Source organism: Mauremys reevesii, linkage group 6, assembly GCF_016161935.1.
Source record: "Mauremys reevesii isolate NIE-2019 linkage group 6, ASM1616193v1, whole genome shotgun sequence".
In the NCBI taxonomy this organism is placed as follows: Eukaryota; Metazoa; Chordata; order Testudines; family Geoemydidae; genus Mauremys; species Mauremys reevesii.
This window is the reverse complement of record NC_052628.1, coordinates 41,120,681-41,147,508: the sequence shown is the minus strand read 5'-3', so window position 1 is coordinate 41,147,508 and position 26,828 is coordinate 41,120,681. Positions and strand designations below refer to the sequence as shown.

General features: G+C 41.0%; 1 protein-coding gene across 5 annotated transcripts in view; it reads right to left on the bottom strand.

The window, feature by feature from the left end:
• Positions 1-26,828, bottom strand: part of PIK3R1 (phosphoinositide-3-kinase regulatory subunit 1) — a 76,104-nt gene that overhangs the window by 19,671 nt on the left and 29,605 nt on the right. For 2 of the 5 annotated variants that reach the window (XM_039544049.1, XM_039544050.1), the window contains exons 3-7: positions 8,624-8,716; positions 6,513-6,587; positions 3,281-3,412; positions 2,222-2,423; positions 1,970-2,049 (exon numbers count right to left, since the gene is read on the bottom strand). In XM_039544049.1, the coding sequence (XP_039399983.1) occupies positions 1,970-2,049; positions 2,222-2,423; positions 3,281-3,412; positions 6,513-6,587; positions 8,624-8,716 (582 nt within the window). Of the gene's footprint in view, positions 1-1,969; positions 2,050-2,221; positions 2,424-3,280; positions 3,413-6,512; positions 6,588-8,623; positions 8,717-15,224; positions 15,385-25,014; positions 25,043-26,828 lie in introns of those variants that run through there. The other 3 variants (XM_039544053.1, XM_039544052.1, XM_039544051.1) reach the window with 3 other exon arrangements.

Here is a 26,828-nt window from a genome sequence, read left to right as displayed (position 1 = left end):
TAGGGCATTGGGAGCCAGCCTTGTCAAAATAAAGATGTCAACAGTAAACCCCTGCCTCGGTAAATTGCAAATTCCCCATCCCCACTTATAACCATTACAAATCAGTTAGTGTCAAGATGTTTGTAAAGCAATTCAAGTCAAAATTCTCTAGTTTAGCTGCCTAAATTATATGAAGGGCCAAATTGAAAATCTGTCCCTAAATCTTCAATATGAGCTGTGGGGACTCTGCACTTCAAAATAGATGACTCGATTTTTCAGGAGCCCAAGCAGAGATTTGGATCCTAGACCTGCAAAGATTTACTCACATGCTTCTGAAAAATATTCAGGCATGCAAAGTTAAACAAGAGAGAGTTTTTTCAGGAGCAGGATTGAAAGGAACTAACTAGAGGCTGCCAAGTTTGAAAATTTTGGCCTAAACCTTTTGGCTACGTATTAATGGATGGGCAGATATTATATTTAACTGAAGAATAATGTACAGTATGGCAATTACTACAGAGATTGTCCTTTTGCCAAGTATGGACTTTGAAATATACAGATAAGAATGGAAGCTGTTATAACAAATCCTATCAAAATGCAGAGTTCAAACCTAGTAGGCAGGGCTGATTAACAGAGAGGCCAATTAGGCATGTGCCTAGGGCCCATATTCATGGGGAGACCAAAAATCATAGGCCATAATCCTTCACCTGCTTCTCTTTGCCCTAACAAGGGGACACAGACCACCTGCAGAGCACCCTTTGCCCTGGCACTGCAACCCTAATCCTGGCCCAGTGTTGAGGAGAGGCACAGGGAGGAAGTTGGAAAGCAAGCCCACCGTGCATTCACCCTGCAGCTTGGGGCTGGTCCTGGCTCCTCGCTCTTGTCACACCGCGGGTCTGGTTTGGCCTAGGTGCCCCTGCAGCATAAAGGTGCTGCAACCCTGCATGTCAGGTTGCAACATCACTTGCTCAAATCAATGTACAGTGGGTTTGGAAGATACCTTGTTCCAACACTCTGAGAAGTCCTGTACCCGCTCTTCCAGTTCTTACCCAATCCTGCAAAACCTCTTGAACCTTACTGCTGTGATCTCTTTACTGTACTTTGGAAGCAGAGAGGGAGGAACACTAAAACAGTGTTCTGTTCCTGGTGGTAATTTCTTTGTTAAAGTACCCTTTGCTAATATTACAGTAAGCCAAGGCTTGCAGCTTCTCTATATCAACACGTGCTTGCTTTGCTTAACTGAGAAAGTCGCGCTGCACAGCAGCACAATTTCCTTTGCACAAGTCTAGCAACACTGCCTCACTCATACTAAGAAAAGGAGCAATGCTTGATTTCAAATACAATCTGTTGCATAAAGTTTGCTAACCTTTGCTCTGGGTTGTATAAACTGAGTACTAGCACAGACAGTAAAAACGTGTCAACTAGCTATCCTGAACCAGTTTTGATTCTGCCTGCACTAATAAGAATGTGGATTTTGACAGACAAATCTTTCCACATACCTGGCTGAAAAATGCACAAAGCTAAACAGAGGTCCAAATTTGAGGTCTTTAACCAGTCCTCATTGGGCACAGTTCTTTTGAGGAAATATGCTTAGAAAGGCTTGAGTGAGAGCTGAGAAAGGACTTCAGAATTTGTCCGCTTTAATAGTAAGGAATGCAAAAGTAAATATATACTGCTTCACAAGTATCTCACATTCTTGATTTTTCATACAGTGGTCAGTAAGAGGTAATACAAATTCTAAGGCTATGAAAAAATCTGCACAAATTATTCAATGCAAAAATTTCAGAGTAAAGGATAGTTCCTTAAAAACAAAAATTAACTTCTGCTGCATATCTACTTACTTCCATAATTTTATTACTTTAATACATTTGTTCAATGAACTTACTTAATTTGAAAAAAATAATAATGCACATTTAACTGCCACCAAGCTGGTTTTGAACTATTTAAAACTCATCCATAACCAATTACATTTTAAAATCCAAACTGTTTTTACCTGGTACTGGCTGTCTCTCATTCCATTCACTTGTGATTAAAACTTCTAGGATTTTTACGAGGTGTTCAGCATTATCAGAACTGTAAAATGTAATGGAAAAAAATGTAAAGGCTTACATAAATGCCTTTAGAAAAGTAATGCAAAGATAACAGCATAAGCACAAGTCCTATCCATTAATTTATTAACTATTTTGTATAACAAAGCTACATATCATGGTTACAATATACTAGATAATTAAGATGTCTCACATACCTTCCTAACTGGAATTTGAAAAGCAGAGGGCTGAAAATTTCAGCTAAGGATCTTGCATTCAAGAGATTTTTGCTGGAGGTTTGACAAAGTTTGAAGAAATGTCTGAGCAAATATTGGAGAGTGAGCCAATACTGGTGAGGTATATTTGGAGACCTGATGAGTTTCTTCAGCAACTGAGCATGTTCGTCCGAGCTCTGCACTTCTGCAAGCAAATAGAAAGGAAAATGAAACCATTACACGGTTCCCTGGTAAGTATCAATTTTATAGAAAAAATATTTTGTCCTTTAATAGAACCCAGACTTGTTTCTTCTTTTTCAAACGTGAAAAACTCAAGTGACAGAAGAAAACAACTGAATAAAAGTAAAATGGAAACAGAACATTCGTTTGGTAAAAACCACAATATGTGCAGTGCGTACTGGTAGAAGTCTGTCTTGTGTTTAGCGTCACATATGATTGGGTAATTCTGAGATGCAGTAGATAAGAATCACAGGTGCTTTTCTAACTTTGAAGGTTACCAGCCACAATGTCCTGCCCGAAGAACATGCAACAGTACTAGGCCTACAGACTGAAAGTTGTCAACTGTACTGTCTGAAATGACCACTGCCAAAGATATACCTTATATTCATGTATTTATTGCTTTGTAGTTCATAACTGCCAATGGACCTCAGAACACTGTGTTCTCTAATACATTTACTTTATCAGCACTGATAAAAGGTTAACAATTAGCTCTTTCTGCACACAGATAAGTCCTTGATTTTTTTTTAACAGTACATGCACAGTTATTCTTACTTACTAAATGCATCAAGCTGTGTAATATCTTGCAATTTTCATTATATTTATATTTTTAGGTAATTTCAGCAGCTTTTAATCAAAACTAGCTAATATATGATAAGTGAGGAAAAGACTTATTTTTGTTTTATGAGCACCACTTGTTGTGGTGTGCAAAAATCCTCCACACTGTATGTATGCTGAGACAGTATCAGCCCCTTCATGCTGGGTACTGACAATCCTAATAAACCTTCCCACCCCCGGTGAGTGGAAATACTTTCACATTCATACCTTGAGCTCCTGAAATCATTTCACTGTAAACAGATGCTGGAATGACAGAATTTGGCAGGTCCAGAAGATACCTCTTGAGAGCATCTGATAAGATCTGCACATCAATTGGCTCAAAATCCATTGATGAGGCATCTGAAGAAAAAACCCAGACATATGCAATTAAAAAATTTCTGAGGACCTTAAAATTGTCATTTCATACCAAACCAGAACAGATAACCCAAATCTGATTTATGAAGAACAATTTGTAAGAAATCTCTGAAGACATCTAAAGGAGTCTTTGCTAAAAATGTATTATTTACAATGTGCAGTGAATTCCCACAGGAGATACCAAAATTGTTCAGCAATACACTGTAAAGTTAGGGGGTCAGAGCCTTCTTCAATCATTAAGAGATTCTGACTAATAAATGATAAGATGTAAATTACGCATGGGAGTCAATAGCCAATCCAGGAAAATATTTATGTGAAAATGTTACAAGTAACACAAATTCTATTACTCAAGAAATAGCTTTATAACATGCTTGGAAATTGTCTCATGTCCCTTCTAGTGGCTAATCTACATAGAGACTAACAGCATACTATAGCTGCCACTTGATAGAATTACTAGTGTAGCTAAAGTAGTGGTGGTTTATATATATTGGTGACGAAGGTCCTTGGTTCAACCTCTGTAGATGGCCATAGTGAAGGTTGTTATACCTTCACTGGTATTATTTTTGAAGTGACCAGAGTGTTTAAAAACACCTTGCTTTCTTTATATACCAACCTTGTAAATTATATAAGGAAGACCCTGGATTCTGCATACTTTTCAAATGTTACTATAAAGTTACAAATTATGCTTGTGGCAATATTTGTAATATTGTTATAGGGCTGCAAGGTTACGAGACACCTGGATATTTTTAACAGGTTTATGTTTTACTTGTAAATATTTTGTGTAAACACTACTATAGTAAGGAGCAATCCATAGTTAGGGCTGGGTGCAAATGCAGTATTTCTATCGGTAGCTGATTCCAGGTTCAGGGCCTGAATCGCTAAACATTTATGTGAATAAACTGAAGCACGTGTAGATATATTTGCAGAATTAGGTCCTTGGTTTCTTAAATAGCAGTTAGAATTTACACACTTGTAATGACCCATGGCCTGCTAGTGTAATTACGACTTGGGATAGAATATTCTATTGAACTTTATCACTTATAGAACTGTCTGTTAACATTGGCGTAGTGAATGCAAGAAGTCAAAATAAAAAACAAAATTTTAGAAGTGTTTATTACAAGCCAGACAGGTTTCCTGTCAGATATGAAGCTCTCACAAAAGTTCCCAAATGCTCCCAAATCTTGGAAGTTCCAAAGGGCCCAATAATTGGGGTGGGGAATAGGGGAAGGAAGGAAAATAATTCTTTACAAAGCCCAGTCTATCGGACCAAGAAATCAAAACTACATTAGTTACTGTGGCTTTTATTCTCTATGCTGGATCAAGTCCAGGTTCCACTGGTCCAGTGTCTGTAAGAAACATCCCAAATTACTGGAACAAGAGAGCTTTAGTGAGAGCTGGACCTATTTGATGTACAGCAAGCTATTTGTTGCTGCTGCTGCTGTGATCTTTCTATTTTTGATCACCTTTACCGGCTTGATCCTGGAAGATTGTGAGCTCTGCTCAACAGGAATGAAAGACAGTCAGTTCCTCAAAGGCTTAAGCCTTATCTTCCTGTTTTCCAACCAAATTAAGTTTTGAAGAAGAATACAGGCAAACCCCAGTTTTACAATGGTCTCAGGATACAGGTAGATCTTGCATAAAACTACATTTCAGATGTGAGATTCTATATGGATTTTGAATACATTAAGAAATTCAGGTATTTGTGGTTTGGAAAGTCTGTGTTGAAAACAAAAATATTAAGACTAAAGCTTCTGTTGCTAACCCCACAATTCCATACCTTTCTCTACCATCATTCGAGATCATGATGCCAGCTAGATTTAAAACATAGTGAACTCAAAAATCATTTCCTCCTCAATTTTAATCTTTAATTACTTTTAATTACTAAAATTGAAAGAGTAGAGAAATTACTTCCTTTTTTAGAGTTTGCATATTTTGTGCCTTTGACAACACGGTGTGTAATCAGTTTCACTTCCGAGCCTCACGCAGTGGTATGATGCCCTTGTACCCTCATGCACTGCTCTGAAAGGGGAAGTTGATACACATACTCTCCCCCACAGCTTGCAGAAGCTTGGGTAATGCTGCCACCACAACAGTAGAGCTCCTGCTCTTCCACAGTTCAACTGGCTGTTGCGCTGGAACTATTTCTCATTTAGATGGTTAGGTTTTATTAAATTTTTAAGAATCACAATTTATCTGTGCTAAAAGGAGACTGGAGGCAGGGGTGCTGAGACAATTAGTATAGTGGGGGTGCTGAGAGCCATTGAACCAAACTGTAAACCATGTATATAATGGAAACCACTTCAAGCCAGGGGGTGCTGCTGCACCCCTACTTCCAGCACCTATAACTTCAGGCAAGAGGACAAGTAGCCAGGTGGGTATCTCCCCACCCCACTAGGCCTACTGCAGGGGCCAGAGAAGGGAGAAGCCAGATGAGTGTCCGAAACCCCAGGACTCTGGTACAGGGGGGGGGGAAAGAGAGAGATAGGAGTTGGGGAAGCATGTTGTATATGGGGGGGGGGGGTGGAGGAATTCTACTGCCCTGATACCTAGATCCCTGCACAGAGTAGCATTATCAGGTAGGTTCTCTTCCCTTACTCTCCAGTATCACCACGGAACCAGGCAGGTAACCTGCAGCAGAGCCAGTAGGCTTCCCTCCAACCCTCTCCGCTGGGCCAAAAGAAGCAGAAGGCTGAATGTATTAATGTATGCACAAAATTGTGTGCAGCTGTACATGCATAAATAAAATTTAGCCCACAGCATTATTGGGACAGTGCATCTTTATCTTGCTTCTGAATGAGACTCCTTTCCTCTCCTAGAGCCCTGCTGTTTTTTGTCCTCAAACAGTTAAGTTACTAATAAACATTAAACTGATTATTCTTGGACAAAATACCAGTATAATGGGGACCTGGAGAAAAATATTTATTCCATGAAAGTGGAAAGGTTAATATTACGGCAAATGCAATGGAATAAAAACTATATCAACTAAACATCAAATTATATAGTTTGAATAGGGGGCATAGAAAAAAAAACATTCAATCTTAATACAAAAACTATTTAGTACTTTAAGAAGAACAGCTGTACCTACCACACTCAAGGATTTGTCTTACTTCTGCAATACTGCTTGACCCTTGTGTTCTGTACAAAGTTGAACATTCCAGACCTTAAAAACACAATAGATTGGACACATGAACTTAATATCCCTTATGGCTTTATGTAGGACACAACATATTTCTATTGTCCTCAAATAACCTGCAGCAGAGCCAGTAGGCTTCCCTCCAACCCTCTCCGCTGGGCCAAAAGAAGCAGAAGGCTGAATGTATTAATGTATGCACAAAATTGTGTGCAGCTGTACATGCACTGTAAATAACCATTTACAGTATAAGTTAGTATAATTCTTATACACCATGACAAAATACTGTATGCTATTGATTTTATAGGGCAACAATATACCGCACAGGAAAATATACCATGCCTGCAAACTGCTGGGCCAGCAGAAGCTGCCACCCAAGAAACAGTAGAAATCCAGTCAACCCTCATTCCCCTACCCCCACAAACAAATCGCCAGGTGCTGGCTTTAGGAGGCCAACACCAGCAGAAGGAGAAGTGTGTACTAGCCAAGGTAAAGGTTTGCCTGCAGTGGAGCAGAGTGTAGTTCAGTAGGAAACACCCAGCCCTTCCCTGTCACTCTATGCACCTTTCCAGCTAAGGAACAGCTGGCCCTAAACCCTCCCTTGTGCATGTTCTATTGCCTCATCTCTCCCAAGTGCCTTCATAAGGCGAGAAGAGATGGGATGCAGGGAGGAGACAGAGAAAATGAAGTGGAGTTGTCCTACCAAAAGCGGAGAGAGACGCTCAGGGCCTGCCACCCCAGGAATACAACTTGAGCAGAGACAACAAACACAGTCTGCCTCAAGGGGAAAAGAACAGTTGAAAAACTGCTCGAGAATAAATAATTCCTTAGACTGTGATAGTGTATGTAACTCAAAGCCGAAGGGGCAATTTTTCATTTTGGGGGAATACTTTACTGTTCTTACCCTAAAGCCAATCACTATCTGGTTTTCTGCATATTTATTTTATTGAGTTCAGACATACAGAGCACACAGTACGTAAGCTCTCAGTACTGGGCAGTGTTGCTGCAGATATGTTAAACAGTTGCCTTGTATTAGCACCATTTCAGTGATCCCTAGGTATACTCTGTAAAGCGCAGACATCCTTCCAAATAAAAGACACCAGAATAAATGTACAATTTTTTGCTCTATATTTTACATTAAAGAGCATGCCCAGGGATACAGGTCACGTATGATTTCATAACATTCCGTATGGTCTCCTATAAACAGTGGCTGACTATGCTGGTTGCCATTAAACTCTGGCTCTCAGTACTGGCATCAGCAGCCCCTGATCCACCCATTAAACCTTTGTGTCTTCCCAACCCTCGAAGTGTTGACACTGATAGTAACCAGGCCACAAATCCTGTCTTGCCCTCCCACTCCCAGCTAAATGGCCATTAGGAGAGCAGGGTACAGGGGGCATCTCCTGGCCACATAAGGTTGATGAAGGTGACATCAGCATCAGAAGCTGGGGAAAGAAACAAGGGGATTAGGAGGCAAGAGATGGACAGAGAAGGGTTATTTAAACAGAAGGGAAGAGAAACAAAAGACTGAGAAGGCCAGTAGGGGGAGGGGGGAATGGTATGGGGAGGAGGGGAACAGGACGGAGGGGGACAGCTGGGAATATGGGAAGGGAGAAAAGTCAAAGGGCAACAAATACAGGCCGATTGAACAGACAGTAGCAATAAATGACTGCCTCTGGGAGGGCAAAAAATACCTCCCAAAACTTAGCATTCTGAGATATTTTCCCTTGCTATCTCATGGCAATGCATTTCTGTGCTTACTCTTGCTGCCAGTTGATGTTTGTATTATATTATTCAAAACCTGAAATTAAAATCTCTCTTTTTGCTCTGTAGCAGGTTACCAGGTGTCAAGTGGTATAAGCTATGTTATTACCTCTATAACCCAAGTAACCTCTGTTGAGCACATACCAACAAGATTAGGCTCCGACTAGATCTGCTTGAATACCAATTGAGTAATGCGAAACATTACAAACCCTTGGTAGGGAAATGTACAAACTCTGGGCCTGATCCTGCAGTCCCCATTCACAAACATAACTAAAACACTGGCAGACTGTTCATCAGCATACCTTTCTTTTCAATAGCCTCCACTATCTTGATAAGAATTGGTGGAGCGACGTCAGGAGGCAAAAATTGCTCTGTAAGATCTGGAAGTGTAAAAGCTGTTAAAAAAAATCAGTTAAGCTACAGTTAGATGCAATTTCAGTTTATGAAAGTCATGAGATATACTGCAACTGGTTAATATTTAAACACTGAACAAATTCATTTTATCAGCTGTGAAAGTCCATGTAGACATTTTGCTCGTCTGTTCTGCATGCAAATTTGAACACCACACAATTACTTACCGGTAATTAAAAAAAACCCAACCCTCACATGCTAAATATCACTGCTATATTTAAACTAAAGATAAACAACCAATACATAATTAGCAAAGTCCTAGTAACTATTCCCCTCATTTATCTTTTTTTTTTCCTTTTTTAAATCAAGCAAAGACATTCCACTTCATGACATTTTGTTCCTCCAATATTCCAACCCCTCACCTTTTGTATTTACACAGACTGATTCTCCAAGACTGAATAGTGATGATAAATAACAATAAGGAAAATGCATTTTTATGGCACCTTCATTCAGAGAATATCAAAAATGCTTTATTAATCACTAATAAATATTCAATACTGCTGTGAGGAAGGTAAATAAAATAAAGTAAAAAGTGTAGAATCCACACAGAAGCCATATAGAATCCATATAAAATTCTTAAAAGGACAGTTTTTTGGACCTGAAACATTTTCTCCTATGGTGCACCAGATGAGGGAGCTATATACATATTTCCTTGGAACTGCTAATCTACTGAATGCAACACATTTCTATTGGTATGAACTCTCTGCAGGAACAACCAACGTGTCATATTAATGCGAAAGCTCAATAACAATTGCAGTTTGTTTTAATTTTTATAGGTTCACAATATTGACAATATATGCCCCGTGATGCAGAGAGAGCCTCCTGCTTTGTACAATGATCAAGAAATAAAGAATAAAAATAGGATATTCTAAAATGAATCTTTTGCAAACTGAAAAAGCTGCATACTGATTTTATCCAAAGTCAGTTCACACACAATGCAGTTTCTTTACTGAAAGAACAAACTGAATAAAAGAACGTTCTCGCTCTGTGATAAATGTGAAGTTTAAAAGTTTAAAAACAAGTCGTGTTTAATTTTTGTAAAGCTAGGATGTTGACAGAAATGTATTCTTACTAAACAGCTGCCAGCAACATCTGACATGATTGACAGATCATGATGGATAAAGATGAATTAATCACTGGATTGGAAATTAGTGGTTGCCTAGGGACCAGTGATCATGACCTGATTACATTCAACGTGGGCAACCAGAGGACAGTCCCAAGCATTAATATACATACCTTATGCTTCAAAAGGGATAATTTCACAATGCTGAAAAATGTTATGAACAAAATTTATCCGGAAGAAAACTTTAGACAGAAAAATGTAAATGAAAATTGAGAATTCTTTCAGAAGAGTTTATTAGATGGCTAAAAAGCCACGATTCCACAATTTACAGAAAGGACTATTTTGGCTAAAAGCCCATCCTGGTTCAGTGGTGAAGTGAAGACAGAAATTAGAAATAAATGAGTAATATATAACAAATGCGGAAAAAAAAGGGAAAACAGATACCAATTGATAGAATTTAGATGTTATGAAGCAGGGCTGCCCAGAGGGGGGGGCAAGTGGGGCAATTTGCCCCAGGCCCCGAGCCCCACAGGGGCCCCCACCAGAGTTTTTCGGGGCCCCTGGAGCAGGGTCCTTCACTCGCTCCGGGGGGCCCGGAAAACTCTTGCGGGGCCTGGGCGCAGGAGCTTCTTCTGCTCCCGGTCTTCGCCGGCGGGGGATCCTTCCGCTCCGGGGCGGAAGGACCCCCCGCTGGCGAATTACCGCCGAAGACGGAGCGGGACCCGCCGCCGAGTTCAGCTCGGTCTTCGGCGGTAATGGCGTGGGGCTCGTTTCGGGGACCCGCCGAAGTGCCCCAAGACCCGCGGGGGGCCCTCCGCCGAATTACCGCCGAAGACCGGGCTGCACTTCGGCGGCGGGTCCGGCTTCGGCGGTAATTCGGCGGCAGGGGGGGGCCCCTGCTGCGGGTCTTCGGGGCACTTCGGCGGCAGGTCCCGGAACGGAAGCGCCCCCCCGCCGCCGCCGAAGACCCCGGGCCCCCGGAATCCTCTGGGCGGCCCTGTTATGAAGTGTAGAAAATTGATAAGAGAAGCACACATTAAATGGATTAAGAACTGGCTGACAGATCCCAAAAAATAGAAGGGTGGTGGAACAATTTGTACCATAGGGGTGCTGAGAGCCACTGAACCAAACTGTAAACCCTGTATATAATGGAAGCCACTTCAAGCCAGAGGGTGCGGCAATACCCTCCACACTCCTAGTTCTAGCACCTATGAAAAGTAGTTGTCAATGGGAAATCATTATCAAACGGGAGTGTTTCTAATGCAGTTCCACAGGGACCAGCACGAGGCCTGATGCTATTCAACATTTTCATCAGTGACCTGGAAGTAAATATAAAATCACTGTTGATAAAAATTTGCAGCTGACACATTGGCTGCTTTATCCTTGTTATTATTTACCCCTTGGCCAGTCTAACAGTGATCTGGTTCACTTGGCAAGCTGGGCCCATTCAAGCAAAATGCATTTTAAAGTTTTATATCTAGCAACAAAGAATGCAGATCATATTTACAGAATGGGGGACTGGATCTTTGAAAGCAGTGACTCAGAAAAAGATTTAGGGCTCATAGTAGACAAGCAACTGAACATGAGCGCTGTAGCGGGGTGACCACCCTCTCCAGCCTGGAAGGGGTTGGAAAAGCCCTGCAGAGGGCTGGGGCTGGGCAAGGTAAAACTCTGGCTAATTGGGGGAAGTGGCTGCAGCAGGGGCCACGCCCCAAACTGAGCAACAGGGCCTTATAAGAAGGCCAGGGAAGCCAAAAGGAGGAGGTGCCCTCTGCCTGTAGAGGGAGAAGGGCCTGGCTGCAGGGAGCTAGACATAGGGTACCTGAGAGTGGAGCAGGGCTGGGGAGCTGCAGAGGAGCTGGGGAGCTTCTGCCTGGAGAGCCCCAGGCTGCACAGCCTAGCATATGGCCAAGAGGTACTGGGGGTTGCAGAGGGCAGCCCAGGAGTAGGCCAAGGCAGCAGGTCCAAACCCAACCTTGCCAGTGATGAGTAGGCTGATACTGCAGTCTGCCCCAGGGCATGGGGCTAGACGATGACTGGTAGTAGCTATTTACTCAGGTGAGGTGGGAATAGTGGGTGGGGGTTCCCCTGGGAGGGGGAGACCCAAAGAGAAAGGGGTTACTGCTTGGGGGCAGCACCCCAGCTAATAGGGTCCTGAGAGGGACACGGGGGCCAGAGGACAGACAGATCACTGGCTTGCAGAGAGCACTCTGGAGCTGGAAGAGCTAATTCCCGGAAGTCACCAGTAGGAGGTGCCACAGGGGTGAGTCAGCCCGTTTATACGCTCCCATTGTGATGCTGTGGCATAAAGGGCCAACACAGTCCTTGGATATAGAAACAGGGGAGTGGTGAGTACAAGGGAGATGATTTACCTCTGTATACAGCATTGGTTAGACCAATACTGGAATACTGCATACAGTTCTAGTGTCCACATTTTAAAAAGGATGTTGAAAAATTGGAAAGTGCAAAAAAGAACTCCAGAAATTGAAGACTGGCAAAAATGACTTACAGTGAGACTTAAAGAGCTTCCTCTGATTAGCTTATCAAAAAGAAGATTGACAGGTGGTTTGATCGCAGTGTGTAAGTACCTTCACGGGGAGAAAATACCAGGTACTAAAATGCTGTTTGGAAAATGTGGAAAAAGGCATATGAAGAACCAAATTAGAAACTAGGCACAACTTTTAACAGTGGAGGGTATTTAATCATTGGAACAAACTACCAAAGGAAGTGGTGGATTCTCTATTTCTTGATGCCTTCAAATCAAGGCTGTGCCTTTTTGGAATATATGATTTAGCCAGACAACTCACTGGGCTCAGCGCAGGAGTAAGTGGGTGAAATGTAATGGTCCGTATATCGCAGAGGTCAGACTAGATGATCTAACAGTCACTTCTGGCCTTAGAATTTATGAATCTGCTATAATAAATGTACATTTATTCAAAGAATATGACAGTGTCAAATCAAAGGCTCTGCCAAGAAAATCCTCAAATTACAAAATACCAATTGCAAGATATAATCTAACACTAGTACAAGTATTAATAAATCTCATTCTGATGTTTGGAAAGTCAAAGGCATAAAATCCCTCCCAATATCAAGGTGAGAATATGTTTTAAAAATAGAGATTACATTTTTTCCATGATGAAAATAACCTTTTGCTCCCTCAGGCAGTTAGTTGCATTAATTACTACTCTTCCACCTCCCTTCTGCCAAGTCATGAAATGGCATGAGCTCAGAGCAGAGATGCTCACTTCGTTCTTCTAACTGAAGGCAGGATGCAGAGCTGTTACACAAAACTGAAAGGAAGGGGAGAGGAAAAAGTGGATGGTAGGGGTAAATGACATCCAGGATGAAAGGCTTGAGGAGATAGCAGGGCAGGGAGGGCCCAGTTACAGATCTTAACCCACAATTTACTCTTTTCTTCATACAACAGAAGGAACTAGAGAGCTACACTACATCAAATTAAGCGAGCAGTGCCTAGAGACTATGATAATAGGCACATTACAAATGCCTACTTAGAAAAATTAAGTTGTCTTTAGGAAAAGGAACACCCTTTCAACTAATTTCTAACTTGATTTTTGTTTCTGAAAGTTAAAGGTGTAGTCCAGGCAGACCAAAAATGAAAACCTATGCATCTAGTGTCCCCTGAAAGCTTCATGTCATTGGAGGAAGCCACTGGGAAGGCAGAGAAGAATCTCAGAAAACATGCCCTCAGAAAAGGGCAAAGATGGAGGGACACAAACAGCCACCAACTTACTCCAAAACTGAAAGCTTCTCCATTCCCTATCTCACTTCCTTTGCTTCTGATTTACATTTTAAGCAGGTGACTTATGGCAACATTTGTAAGCATTCATGAGGTGAGAGCAAAATGTAAACAGAGTCCTCTGTCATGTCATTCTTCTAGAACAGAAGCAGACATTAGGTCTACTACCCATTTTCAAAAATACCCTGAAATGCTAAAGACTCTATATCAATGATGTAAAAACCTGTCTGACACACAAAACCATTCTCTTCCAAAATAAAAGAAACTCACCCGTCTTTTGACCTTGAAATCTGCCCTGCTACAACACAGCTGGTTTTTCAGTGGGACTTGTGCTCCCAATTCATTTAGACACTTCTGAAAATTCCACCCAAAATCTTGGTCACCTACATCCATCTTTAGGCACTTAAGTAGCCTATTTTTTCCCCACAGAACTTGGCTATTGGTGGTGTTCTCAATCAGTGGGAAGTGCTGGCACTTACCACCTCTGAAAATCAGGCCATGGATTTTCCAGTGCACATGTAAAAGTGCTGACGATGGCCTTTCAAAACACACGCAGTATCTGAAGCACATGCCAAATTTACAAGCTATTTAACCTGTGCTCAAATCCTCTTTTGATATATCAGTATTGGATTATAAAGACTTCAATGAAGTGGACACACCGTACATATAATATATACATTTAGAGCAAACTTAATTTTAAAAAAGATTAAACACCTCTCCCCCATAGTCTCTCAAAAGAAAAGTTTGTTTTAAAAGGGGAAAAAACATAATATCTTAAAATATAGAGAGCTTGGAGGATTTTGGTTTCATTTTTTCCCACAGCTACAGATAATTACGTCGGAGAAATTGATAATTTTGCAAGTACTTAGAATATTTTTGAAACCACAATAATACTGTTTCATAACTATAAGTGATCAAATATTTTTGAATTCATGACTATTTGGGCTACAAATCCCCATTTCAATAATAATACACAACAGAAATAAGGAGTTTATAACAAAAGGCTATAAATATAAAGGAAGTTTTTTAAAACGTAAAGTTGTCTTTTAATATGCTGATAAAAGGCAATGCAACTGAACAACAGATGCACAAGTCATCAAAATTGACAAAATGTCACAATATAAAAGTTTGAGATACCATTTTTAAAAAAAATCAAATTTATTTTTTAAACAGTTCTACAATTTTCTATTATCTGCTGCTACTTATGCTATTCAATGTATTTCCTTTATAAAATTCCCATAGCATTATATTGTCACTGGTAATTTAGTCTTTCCACGTTTGGCATAAGACAGAAAATTATAGTCATTTCAAGATGAAAGACCTCAGAAAACATATGTCTGCCAGAATAGAGATTTTACACCGCTCTCAGAACTAAATGCCAGTTCATAACATTTACACAGAAGAAAGCCAAATGTATGCACAGTGCCCTTCGCTTTTAAAATAGTGAAAGGAAATGGCAGTCATTGAATTGGAAAAAATATGACCAACTCTGGAAAAAGTCTCTGTTTCAACTTCTGAAGCCGTAAAACAAGTTATAACATGGATTAGATGTTCTAAAGCAAAACACAGCACACATCAGGAGATTGACTGTGGGAGGAAAAAACCCTTTTACACATGCTATTTTCAGTGAAAGCACAAAGAATCAAACCCTCATGCAACCTGCATTTAGTACCTGATTTTAAAATTATCTTTTGTTTTGAAGCATGATGTAGCACAGCACAGAGGCTTGGAGAACCAAATCCACTCTTAAGAATCTGAGCAACTTTGTAGATTCCTTTGCTACAATCCAATATCAGTTTTTCACTTAAAGTAATCATTTTGCTTTTCACAAAACAAATTCCTTAACTTTTTTTTAAAAAATCCCACTGTCTCCAAAATATCAAGACTCTCACGAGTTGTTATACACTATACTGCCTTCTTTGCCAGCCATTAAGTCTGGGGAGTAGTATGTATCTCAGATAGTAGTAAGCCTTCTGATGACACATCATAAATGCTGAATTTTCCACTAGTTCTATTTTTACCTTGCCACAGTGATAACCAATCAGATGAAACAGAAGTCAGGATTCCCTCCAATCTGAGAGCTCTTCTCTCTCTCACCAATACAGGCAGGCCTGAACAGCTCTAAGGCAACAGCAATGGGTGAGAGACGATAGCATACCTTACATTTAAGTGCTGCCAACATAGCAACGAAGTGCAAGATGAAACCAGCACACAGCTGCACCTTTTGGAGGAGTTCTCAGTAAAAAGAGATATTTTAGAGTTAGTACCTGGCAAAGCCAAATGGAAATTTAAAGGTGGAATATTGGATCCACAGGTCTCTGAGCAAATCTTTCATTATTGCTGGAAGAAGCATGAAAGTGTATAGAAAAAATTAAAGCCTGCCCTTTAAAATGTAATAAGATACACTATGGAAAAAAGGTTAATTTACAAGTCTTTTACAGAGGAGACCGTACATAAACAATTGAATTTGGATCTGAACCAAAATGATTCCACACAATTTTTTGAGATTTTTAGACATGGGTATGTGCAATTGTGAACACTTAAACTGCACATGCAAATATCAGAGTGGTGCATGCAAGTCTGGTATAGGAAAGTGTATAGGTCCTATTATATTCATAGCTGGTTGTGTGAGCAAAGATGCTCATTTTATCCACTCAGCTGTATCATTCTCATACACACATCAGCTTTGAAAATCACACTCTTCACATCTGAGCAAGAAAAAGTTTGCCTAGTTAGAAGGAGATCCTGATGAACACTAAACTTATATATATATATATATATATATATATATATAAAAACAGTAAATGGAGTTATCAAGCAAATTGGGTAATGCTTTCAACATGATTAGCTAGACAAATGATTAGGAAACAGTGGATGTCAGGAGCCACTCAACACATTATTTTCAAACAATATCCTCAAATTAAATTGATGCCCTCAGTATAATTTAGGACATTAGAAAAACCTCCAGATAATTTAACAGCTATATTAAGTATTTCAAGTATTGAAAATTGATGGGAAATAAATAATCTTCCTTAGCTGCTTCACATATAATTAAATCCAGGAAATAAGCAGGTATGTACAATACCTGGTAGGGGGAAAAATGAAAAAAAAAAAGTTTCATTTTACCATCCATATTCCCCAAGTAGCTTCTAAATTTAAATTTAGAATTCATAATGATTGAGTGCAAATGCTTGTGCAGGATATTTTTAAAAAGTTAAATGAAGGTATAAATTAGAGATGAGGCAATCTTTGCACACCTGACTGTCAAAGGCAGCAAAATAGACTGCTTGACAGTTTACAAAAAAAACACCACAACCAGGGGCGGCTCTACAAATTTGGCCGCCCCAAGCAATCATGCCCGGGAGGCGCCCCCAAGCTGCGGGAGCAGCGGACCTGCCGCAGGCATGACTGCGGAGGGTCCGCTGGTCGCGCGGCTCAGCTGAACCTCCTGCAGCTGCGGACGGTTCGCTGGTCCGGCGGCTCCGGTTGAGCTGCCGCAGTCATGCCTGCGGGAGGTCCAGCTGAGCCGCGGGACCAGCGAACCGTCCGCAGTCATGCCTGCGGCAGGTCCGCTGCTCCCGAGGCTCCGGTGGACCTCCCGCAGGCATGACTGCGGCAGGTCCACCGGCCCAGCCTGCCGCCCCCCTGGGAAAGGGCCGCCCCAGGCGGGTGCTTGCCCCGCTGGGCTCTAGAGCCGCCCCTGACCACAACCCAACCACAGACAAACAAAAACAACCCCACCACCACATTACTTTGTGTGGACTTGTTTATTTCCATACTTGTACACAAATCGAGACTCCAAAATACAGAGAAAGAAGGATTCAAGAAGGCAAAAGCACTATACTTTCTCTACTGATACAAAGGTACAGTTCTACAAAGCCTGGTGGGGAAACGCAGAGTAGCTCTTAGTCTTATCATGAAGGCTTCCCTTCTCTCTGACCATCGGTTGGCAGTTGCCATTAAAGAGAGAGCCTGTATCCTAGTTGCTACCTTAATACTGGCTTTCACCAATTTTGGGCAAATACCCTTGGAGGCTTTAAAACTCTTCATTAGTGCAAATGACTGTATCAATACAAAATATGGAGGTTACCTGTAACTGGGGGTTCTTCAAGATGTGTGGTCCCTATCTGTATTACATATGTGGGTATATATGTGCACCATGCACAGGAGTCTAGAAATGTTTACTAAACAATGTCCATTGGTGTGCACATGCACAATAGATCTCATTGTGCTCTGAACCAACTGTATAAAGGGCAGTGCAGACAGACACCTCTCCAGTTCCTATTCTTACCATGAATGTGGTCATGATCCACAGTAGAGGGGACAGAGGTTGGGTAGTGGAATACGTATAGGGACCATACATTTAGAAGACCCTCCAGTTACAAATAAGTACATTCAAAGAAGAAATGAAGTATGTTCCCTTATGTTCATTCAATATGTGGGAGATTAGTAAAACAGGAGGCAGGTGCAAGGATGCAGATAGTATAGCTATCCATATTACTGCTGTGTCCATAGCTGCATCTGTGGTAGAAGTCTGGACCAATGAGTAATGTCTCGCAAATATGTGTGTGGAGCTCCAGGTCACTGCCCTACATATATCTAGTGAAGGTATGTCTCACAGAGATGCCACAGAGGCTGCTTGAGCTCTGGTGGAATGGGCTCTCTTGGTAACAAAGGAGGATGCAGCTTGAAATCCACTTAGAGAGTCTCTGCACAGATAGAACGTGACCATTTGATTGCTCCATTATTGTGATCAAAAGTTTGGGTGTTTTTCTAATTGCTTTTGTTCTCTGTCGATAAAAGACCAGTGCCCATCAGACATCTAGAAAATGAAGCCTTCTCTCTTCATCAGAGGCAAGTGATTTTGGAAAAAATACCAGAAAGTAGATGGTTTAATTCATGTGAAATTCCAAAATTACTTTAGAGATGAATTTCAGGTGAGGGCAAAGAGACCTTCTTTTTATGACAGATGGTATATGATGGATCTGCCATGAGTGCTCCCAACTTGCTCATGATCCTAGCTGACGTGATGGCAACTAGCAAGGCAACTTTTATTGAGAGATGGGCTAATGGTTCAAAAGGAGGTTTGGAGAGAACTGAAAGTACAAGGTTGATGTCCCACTGAGGTGCTGGCTTCGCCATTGGTGGAAAACTTCTAATAAGCCCCATCAGGAATCTAGTAATTGTCGGATGAGTAAGGATGGTATGGTTATTAATTGGGGGAACTGTTGCAAGATGGACCTGTGGGGAACTGATGAGAGGCCTGATGTCTTAGGGGTATGTAGGTATTCTAGAACAATAGGGATCCTAGTGGATTCTGGAGATAGGTGGCATTCTTGTGGCCAAGAGGAGAAGCACTTCCAAACAGCATCTCCTGCTTTGGTTGAGAATGGACTGAACACCCACTGAACATGATGGCTCTACATCTGATGCGTATCCAGTTACCAGGCCTTGAGTTGTAGCTGTCCTTAGTTGGCATGCCTCACTGTACCATTGTGTTGTATCAGCAGATCCGGAAATGGTCAGATGGGTTCAAATCCTCAGGAGTTCTGAGATTCAGAACTGTGTCAGTCAGTTGGGCATGAGGATGTCCCAAGCCCTGTCATGGCAGATTTTTTGCAAGACTTGTGGTATTAGTGAGATTGGAGGGAAGGCATACCTGAGGTGGTCCGTCCAGGGTAGCAGCAAGGTATTGTCCTTTGAGCCATGGCTCAGAGTTTCCCTGGAGCAGTATTGGGGTAGTTTCTTGTTTCCTTGTGAGGCAAAGAGATCCCAGGATAATGTTTCCCACTGGTTGAAGATTTGGTTCAGAAAAGAATCATAAATTTTGCATTTGTGGTCTGTGGACAAATGTCTGCTGAGACTGTCTGCTAGGGAGTTCTGCACCCCTGGTAGTTATACTGCTAAGAGGGTTATGTGGTTTCTGATACACCAATTCCAGAAGTTGATTGCCTCTACTCACAGGGGAAGGGTTCTCCTCATATGATGATAATAATAGTATTTCCATTCCACTAGTGTCTCTAGAGGATGTTACACAGAAAATACTAAAAAGTTAGATTTTTTTAGATCAGTACGTCTAGATAACTTTCATCCAAGAGTTTTAAAAGAACTGGCTGAGGAGCTTCCTGGACGGTTCATGTTGATTTTCAATAAGCATTGGAGCACTGGGGAATTTTGAGAAGACATGAAGAAAGCTAATGTGACAATTTTTAAAATGGGTAAATGGGATGACCTAGGTAATTATAGTCCTTTCAGCATGACATTGATCCCAGGGAAGATAATGGAGTAGCTGATACAGGATTTGATTAATAAAGAACTAAAATGAGGGTAATCAACATGGGTTTATGGAAACTAGATTCTGTCAAATGAACTTCCTTTTTTTTATGAGATTACATGTTTGGTTGATAAAGGTAATAGTGTTGATGTACTATAGACTTCTCTATGGCATTTGACTTGGTTATTGCATAACATTTAGATTAAAAACTAGAATGATATAAAATTAACATGGCAACCATAAAATGGGTTAAAAACTGTCTAACTGATAGGTCTCAAAATGCATCTGTAAATGGGGAATCATCAACGAGTGGGTCTGTTTCCAGTGGGGTCCCACAAGGATCGGTTCTTGGCTGTATGCTATTTAACATTTTTATCAGTGACGTGAAAGAAAACATAAAATCATCAGTGATAATGTTTGTAGATATCACAAAAATTGGGAGAATGGTAAATAATGAAGACAGGTAATTGATTCAGAGTGATCTGGATCACTTGGTAAATTGGGTGGAAGAAAACAATATACATTTTAATATGGATAAATGAAAATATATACAACTAGGATCAAAGACTGTAGGCCATACTTGCATGTTGGGGGACTTTCTCCTGAGAAGTAGTGATTCACAGAGATTTGGGGTTGTGGTGAATAATCAGCTGAACACGAGTTCCCACTGTGACGCTATGGCCAAAACAGCTAATGGAATCTCAGGATTGCGTATAAGTAGGAAGGTTATTTTACCTCTGTATTTTGCACTGGTGAGACTGCTGCTGGAATACTGTATCCAGTTCTGGCGCCCACAATTCAAGGATGCTGATCAACTGGAGAGGGTTCAGAGAAGAGCCATGAGAATGACTAAAGGATTAGAAAACATGCCTTATAGCGATAGACTCAGGAGCTCAATTATTTATTTTAACAAAGAGAAGGTTAAGGGGTGACTTGATAAGACAGTAAGAATCTACGTGGAGAACAAATATTTAATAATGGACTCTTCAATCTAGCAGAGAAAGTTATAATATGATCCAATTGCTGGAAGTTGAAGCTAGACTAATGCAGACTAGAAATAAGAGGTAAATTTTTAACTGAGAGAATAATTAATCACTGGAACAATTTAACCAAGGATTCTGGTAGATTCTCCATTGCTGACACTTTTTAAATCAAGATTGGATGGTTTTCTAAAACTTATGTTCTAGTAATTATTTTGTGGATGTTCTATGCCCTTTGTTATATGTGAAGTCAGACTACATGATCATAAGGGTCCCTTCTGGCCTTGGAACCTATGACCACAATTTAGCTTTGGGATTAGTAATGATAAAGAGTTTAATGGTATTAGCCAAAGGGGCAAGCAAGCCAGGTTCTGTTAACCAAGGCTTTAACTGCATTATGTATATCAAGAAGGAAGTTGTGGGTAGAGAAAGATGTTAAGTAACAACGCACAGTCTGTCATAAATTAGTCAAGTACTGTAATTGAGAGTAGAAAGTCAAGCTGTTAGGAGGGAAGAAGCAGGCTCTTTCTTGAGGCCCTCATTAACCAAGGAGGCTGGATTGGCTATATGAAGAATGAAAGTGCCACTCGGCATGGGGGAGAGATCTGTTCAGGGTTCTGGAGAATATTAGAACAGAGCTATCCAGCACCTCATTAAGAAAATATTTTAAAAGTCAACATAGTTCCTGGGAAAAAGAGAGGGCTCAAACATCTTTAATACTGACTTGTGTGATTACTGGTGGCTTAATAGGCCTGTTTACTAAATTTGGTTTTTTATTTTTATCTGATGTTGTCAACCTGGCAGATGGTGCAGATTCAGGTCACCAGGAAAGCCTTGGCAGTAAGGGAGAAATGCAGAATGTCGCTGAGTTAGATACAGAAGCAATTTGGCCTACCTGGGCTAAAAGTGTTTTGGACTAACAACCCCTTTTCGTCTGAGCAGAGAGAGGTTTGCAAGTCAAGATTTATTGGGCTGTGAACGATACCAAAGGCACGAACAATTCTGACAGGAAAAGGAGTGTGAGGAAGAACCACTGCCATTCACCTGGTGTGAAGCAAAGTACAACTGGAAAACTTGGGGAGCAATGGAGTTGTGCCTAAAGCCACATCAGAAATGTCTTCACAATATGCTGCAAATGAAAGCTTGTCCCCCTACTGCAACCAAAACAGTAGGCTGTGATAAGATTTGGAGGATGAGAATGACAACTCCATTTAGATGTTCCTTTTTAATGCTACTGCAGAATATTTTAGCCACAATCAGAGAGAGGATTTTTATTGACAGGAGACTTTACCACAGCAGCCTATGTCAGTCCTCTCCTTCTCCAGTTGGCATGGAGAGAGCTGAATGACCCAGCAGTACCTTTCCTCTGACATCTCTCTCAACAATGCCAATGACCTCTCATGGATACAGAGCACTCTGTTAAGTGCCTTTTTGTTTTTTAAGAAAAAGGTAAAACAAAAACACACTTTCGGTCCTATACCAGGGCATAGAATAATGGTAAGAATGCTTTCAAGGGAAAAATAATGCTCTTTCCTAAAAGGGACTGTGAAGTCAAGGGGAGGGGCACCCTTATTAACTTGGACTTCTGAACTTCAATCAATCCATAATATTGCTCAGAATGCTTAGTGAACATCTGTAGAATCCTGTAAATGAGGTAGGTACTTATAACAAAAATGTTCAAGGGAAGGTGCAAAAATATTTTTGTATAGTTGTGAAGAGAAAACAACACACAATATTTCACAGAATAAACCAACAGCAATACAGCTGATTTTCAAGTGGGCAAATAAAAGTACAATCCAATTGGACCATCCATCTGATCAACACAATATATAAAGGACATAGTGAAAACTGAATCTACCCTCTTTTTTACCCTGCCTACTCATTATAAAGCGAAATAAGTTTACTACAAGTCATACAGTCACTTCTAGAAATTAATGCTATAAGTGAGCTGAGTCAAATACTTTGCCTGGATATTTTCAGGACATGCCAGTATAGCTATACAAGCAAAGATCTGGTTAAGCAAGTGTCAAGCTTCATGTGATGGGGTGGAGGGCATGGGGTGAGATGGAGAGAAAAGCAGAAAAAAATCCCAGCCCCAGTCAGCAGGTACAACACTGAACAAGACTTGGGGCAATTTGGGGAGGGGAGGGGAAGGCGGTAGCAAGAGGTCGTTGCAGAAGTCAGGGGAGCATGCTTGGAGGAAAATTAGCTTGCTATAAAAACTAATGTAGTAGTCACTCCTAGATGATAGACAGGTTGCAGAACCAGACAGACCAATGTTCTGATCTGGTATGGCAAGTCATACATTACTATATATTGATCTTCTGCCCCACCAAACGAGGGGGACTATTTATCTGTCTTCTTCCCACAAACAAATTTTTGTCACTGACACAACAGAGCATGCTAGAGCTCCAGCATTAATAATGGAAAAATCCCTCCACAACAAACTTTAAAAAAAAAGCATCTGACTAGAAAAGCTTGGTGTGATGTGCAAACAAAATAAATCTTAGTGACACTTAAAGCCAACAGGTGATATTTTGGGATACTATTTTTCTTCATTAAGATGTAATACTTAACTGCTGCAAGTTAGGTCTTGCATCTATTAATTTATGTTTCATAAAGCCTTGTTTCTATCTTCTGTTGAAAAGGAAGTGATATTGTCTATGGTGGGGAAGAGTCATGTACATAATGTTCTATCAGATTAGGCCTCAGTAACTTTATGAATTATGAGCTGTCATCCACTTTTTTCATCTGCTATATAATATACACTTCTTAGAAATAGGAGCTATAAATAATCCAACAGATGTTTTTTGTTGGCTTCAATTGGAGCATAGATAATTTTAAAAAAGCATCAGCCTGAAGTTAAGAACATGTTGTGAAGATTGTATTTTGCTTCCCCCTATGGGTCAGTTTTTGCAGTATCCCTTAAAAGGTCTAATTGCATTGACGTAAGCAGTGTTTTAGCTGCGTAGATCTCTCACCAACAGAAGTTGGTCCAATAAAAGATATTGCCTCATCCACCTCGTCTCTCTAATTGCATTTAGTTATTGAAATCACTGCATTATATTACTAACCAGCACTTTCTACAGAAATATATGCACACGATATAATTAAAGAAGAGAGATAATAAGTCGCACTCTGGAGGAAAAAAAAACCCACCATGGAAGACTAACAAGAAAGTTACCAGATCTATACAACTTATATTCCATCACAAAACTACATGCCTTGTTTGTATGAATTTTAATCTGTTGTAAAAAGCATCAAAATGAGCAGAGGAGGTAGAAAGAAAATAAATAGTTGTCAAGCAAAAGGTGTGACAAGTAGAAACACTAAAATAAAAAGTAATTCCTGCTTTTACTTCATTCGGGTTTTCAAGCTACCTGTCTGCTCCAAGGATGGGAATGCACCCAGCAGGAAGAGCTGGGGAGAACAGGCGCACCCTCTAACAGGACATTTTCAACCCTGCAATGGGAGCAGAATTGGGCTCCGGATTTGTACTATTGCCTGTCTGGATCAAAAGTGGGTCTCATTCTTTCATTCCCAATTGTTAGTAGTATGTATGTATGTATGTATAGTTCAGTAGTTCCCATGCTTTTCTAACCGATATGCCAGTATGAGCCAATACATAGTTCCATCTAGGTTTGTATACCATGCCCCTCACCTTAAATATCTGAGTGACTACAGGAGCACAGTATATACCAAGGCTTACCCAAGTCAATAATTTATTTAAATGACTAATTGGGAAAACTGCTCTCTGAGCTGAAGCAGCCTATGTGATCATCAGGGTGAAAATTTATGACACATTTAGTGGAGGAATGTTTCCTGACCACCCCGCTCCTTTGGTTTTGTTGTTTTTTATGCAGAAGATGCACTCTTCATTTCCTTTTGTCATGCGCATGTTCTGAGGCACATTCTCCCCTTCTCTTTCTTGTTCAGGATGGCAGCTCCAGAATTACAGCAGTGCCATGCTCCTAAGTGTGAATCCTGTCCAACTTCCTTCACAGCAAACACTGTGGCACTCTGTTCTTAACCACAGAGTGGCTATAACTTAATATTCCAGCTTGTGGCAGTGGTTTTATAGCTAAAAGAAAGTGGGAGGGGAGGGGGTGAGAGAGAAGGTGCTCCACTGAATATTAGAGCGTATCCTGGATAGGCTGTGAGCACTACCAGTGTGTTGTATTGAGGACAACGTCTGGTGACCTACTTACCAGATCCTTGCATAACTTTATATTGCCGAAATCCCTAGTCAAAGCACCGTTGTAGAAGGCACAGTCCAAACACAGTCCCTGCCCCAATGACCTTTCAGTTAAGCATGTGACTTGTCAGAATGTTAACGTTCCTTAAATTTAAAACCATGCAGTTATTTCTAACACTACTTCTGCATTCCGTAGTCCCATTTAAAAAATACACTATCCAACTTCAATAAGAACACACATTATTTAAAACATACCAGGTGTAGGGAGAGAATATCATTTTAGCCATTTACATAGGATTTCACTTACTGTGAACATATTGAGGGGAGTGTTAGGAGGAGCAGGGCTCCCTCCGGCTGACATGTGGTACACTACAAGGGATACAATAAATACAAATTACTCTCACACACAAAAATACCCTACCTAAAAGAATATTAAGGTTTCCAAGCCAAAGCACTCAGAAATTAGGAAATGCTAGAATTAAGGTTGCCTGTGAAATCTTAATTTGCCCCCCTTGTGCATATGCATTATGGTAAATCTTTAATTACATGGATTATTTTCCCCCCACGGGATCCCTGACTCCTTCAGTGCACAGAAAGGTCAGTGCTCTAGGGATTACTTGGGGTTAAGAAGCAGAAGAGGCTGTTTTCTTGGGTTCCATTCAGGGTCTGGAACGGGAGTATCCTTTAGTGGGCACAGACCCTTCTGCCCGTTCCCCTTCAAGCTTGTCCCTATGCCAGTCCTGACTTTCTTCCACCCAGCTCCTCACCCTGGAAGTGTTGGGAGAACTTGGTCATACAACTTGTGTTTTGGATCCATATTCTTAGCCATATCCTGACGAGTGGGGAAGCACTGGATCACTTGTTTGCAGAGACTGCAGATGCCTTTCTGAGAGGGGGCAGGCTGCTTACTGTTCAGAAGGAAGCAATAGTGGAGCCTTTGTCCAAAAAAGCATTACTTGGAGTTGACAAACTTGCTAATTACTGACCAGTATATCACCTTCCCTGCTTGGGTAAGATTGTGAAGAAGGTGATTAGTTATGTGAAATTTGACCTGAGACCTTCAGTCTCCTTGACCCTTCTCAGTCTGGGTATAGACCTGGCTATGGCATAGAAACCACACTGGTTGACAATCTCCTCCTAGCAGTGGATGAAGACCAGGTGTCCAGGCTGGTATTATTAGATCTATCAGCAACCTTCAATACCACTGACCACAAGACATTGCTGACTCACCTGTGGGCCCTCACAGGAGTGAATGGGGCTGCTCTGCAGGCTGTCCTCAGCAAGATAACCATCTTATCTTTACCCTCTGAAAATGACAATGCCCCAGCAAAGAGGATTACCACCATCTCCTATTGTTTCCAGTGGGGCTGAAGTCAGGCTGCTATTAGGGACAATGGTGGCCCCTGAGTCCCAAACTGTGAACAAGGGGTTCTAAATTTGTGTGTGCGCGCATTTTGTCCCTGAGATGATCACACAAGCAAGTTTGGGGTACCATCATTCTCAAAATGTGCAGAAAAACCCAAAAGCAGACAAAAATGATTTTTAAGCTAATTTTGGGGCGGGGGAGGGTGACTCATGATTTTTCAATGTTTGGAGTTGGTATTGCTGATAGTCTAATAAATATTTTGCATCTTTAACTTCTTAGGCTATGCTAACACTACAACTTAGCGGTGTGAATCCCAGCTCACGCAGACATACTTGTGCTACCTCTCATTTGAGTTTGCGCACTAAAAATAGTAGTGCAGCCACAGTAGCACAGGCAGTGGCACGAGGGGCTAGCTGACCCCAGTACAAACCCACCCGGACCCCTGAGGGTACATACTTGGG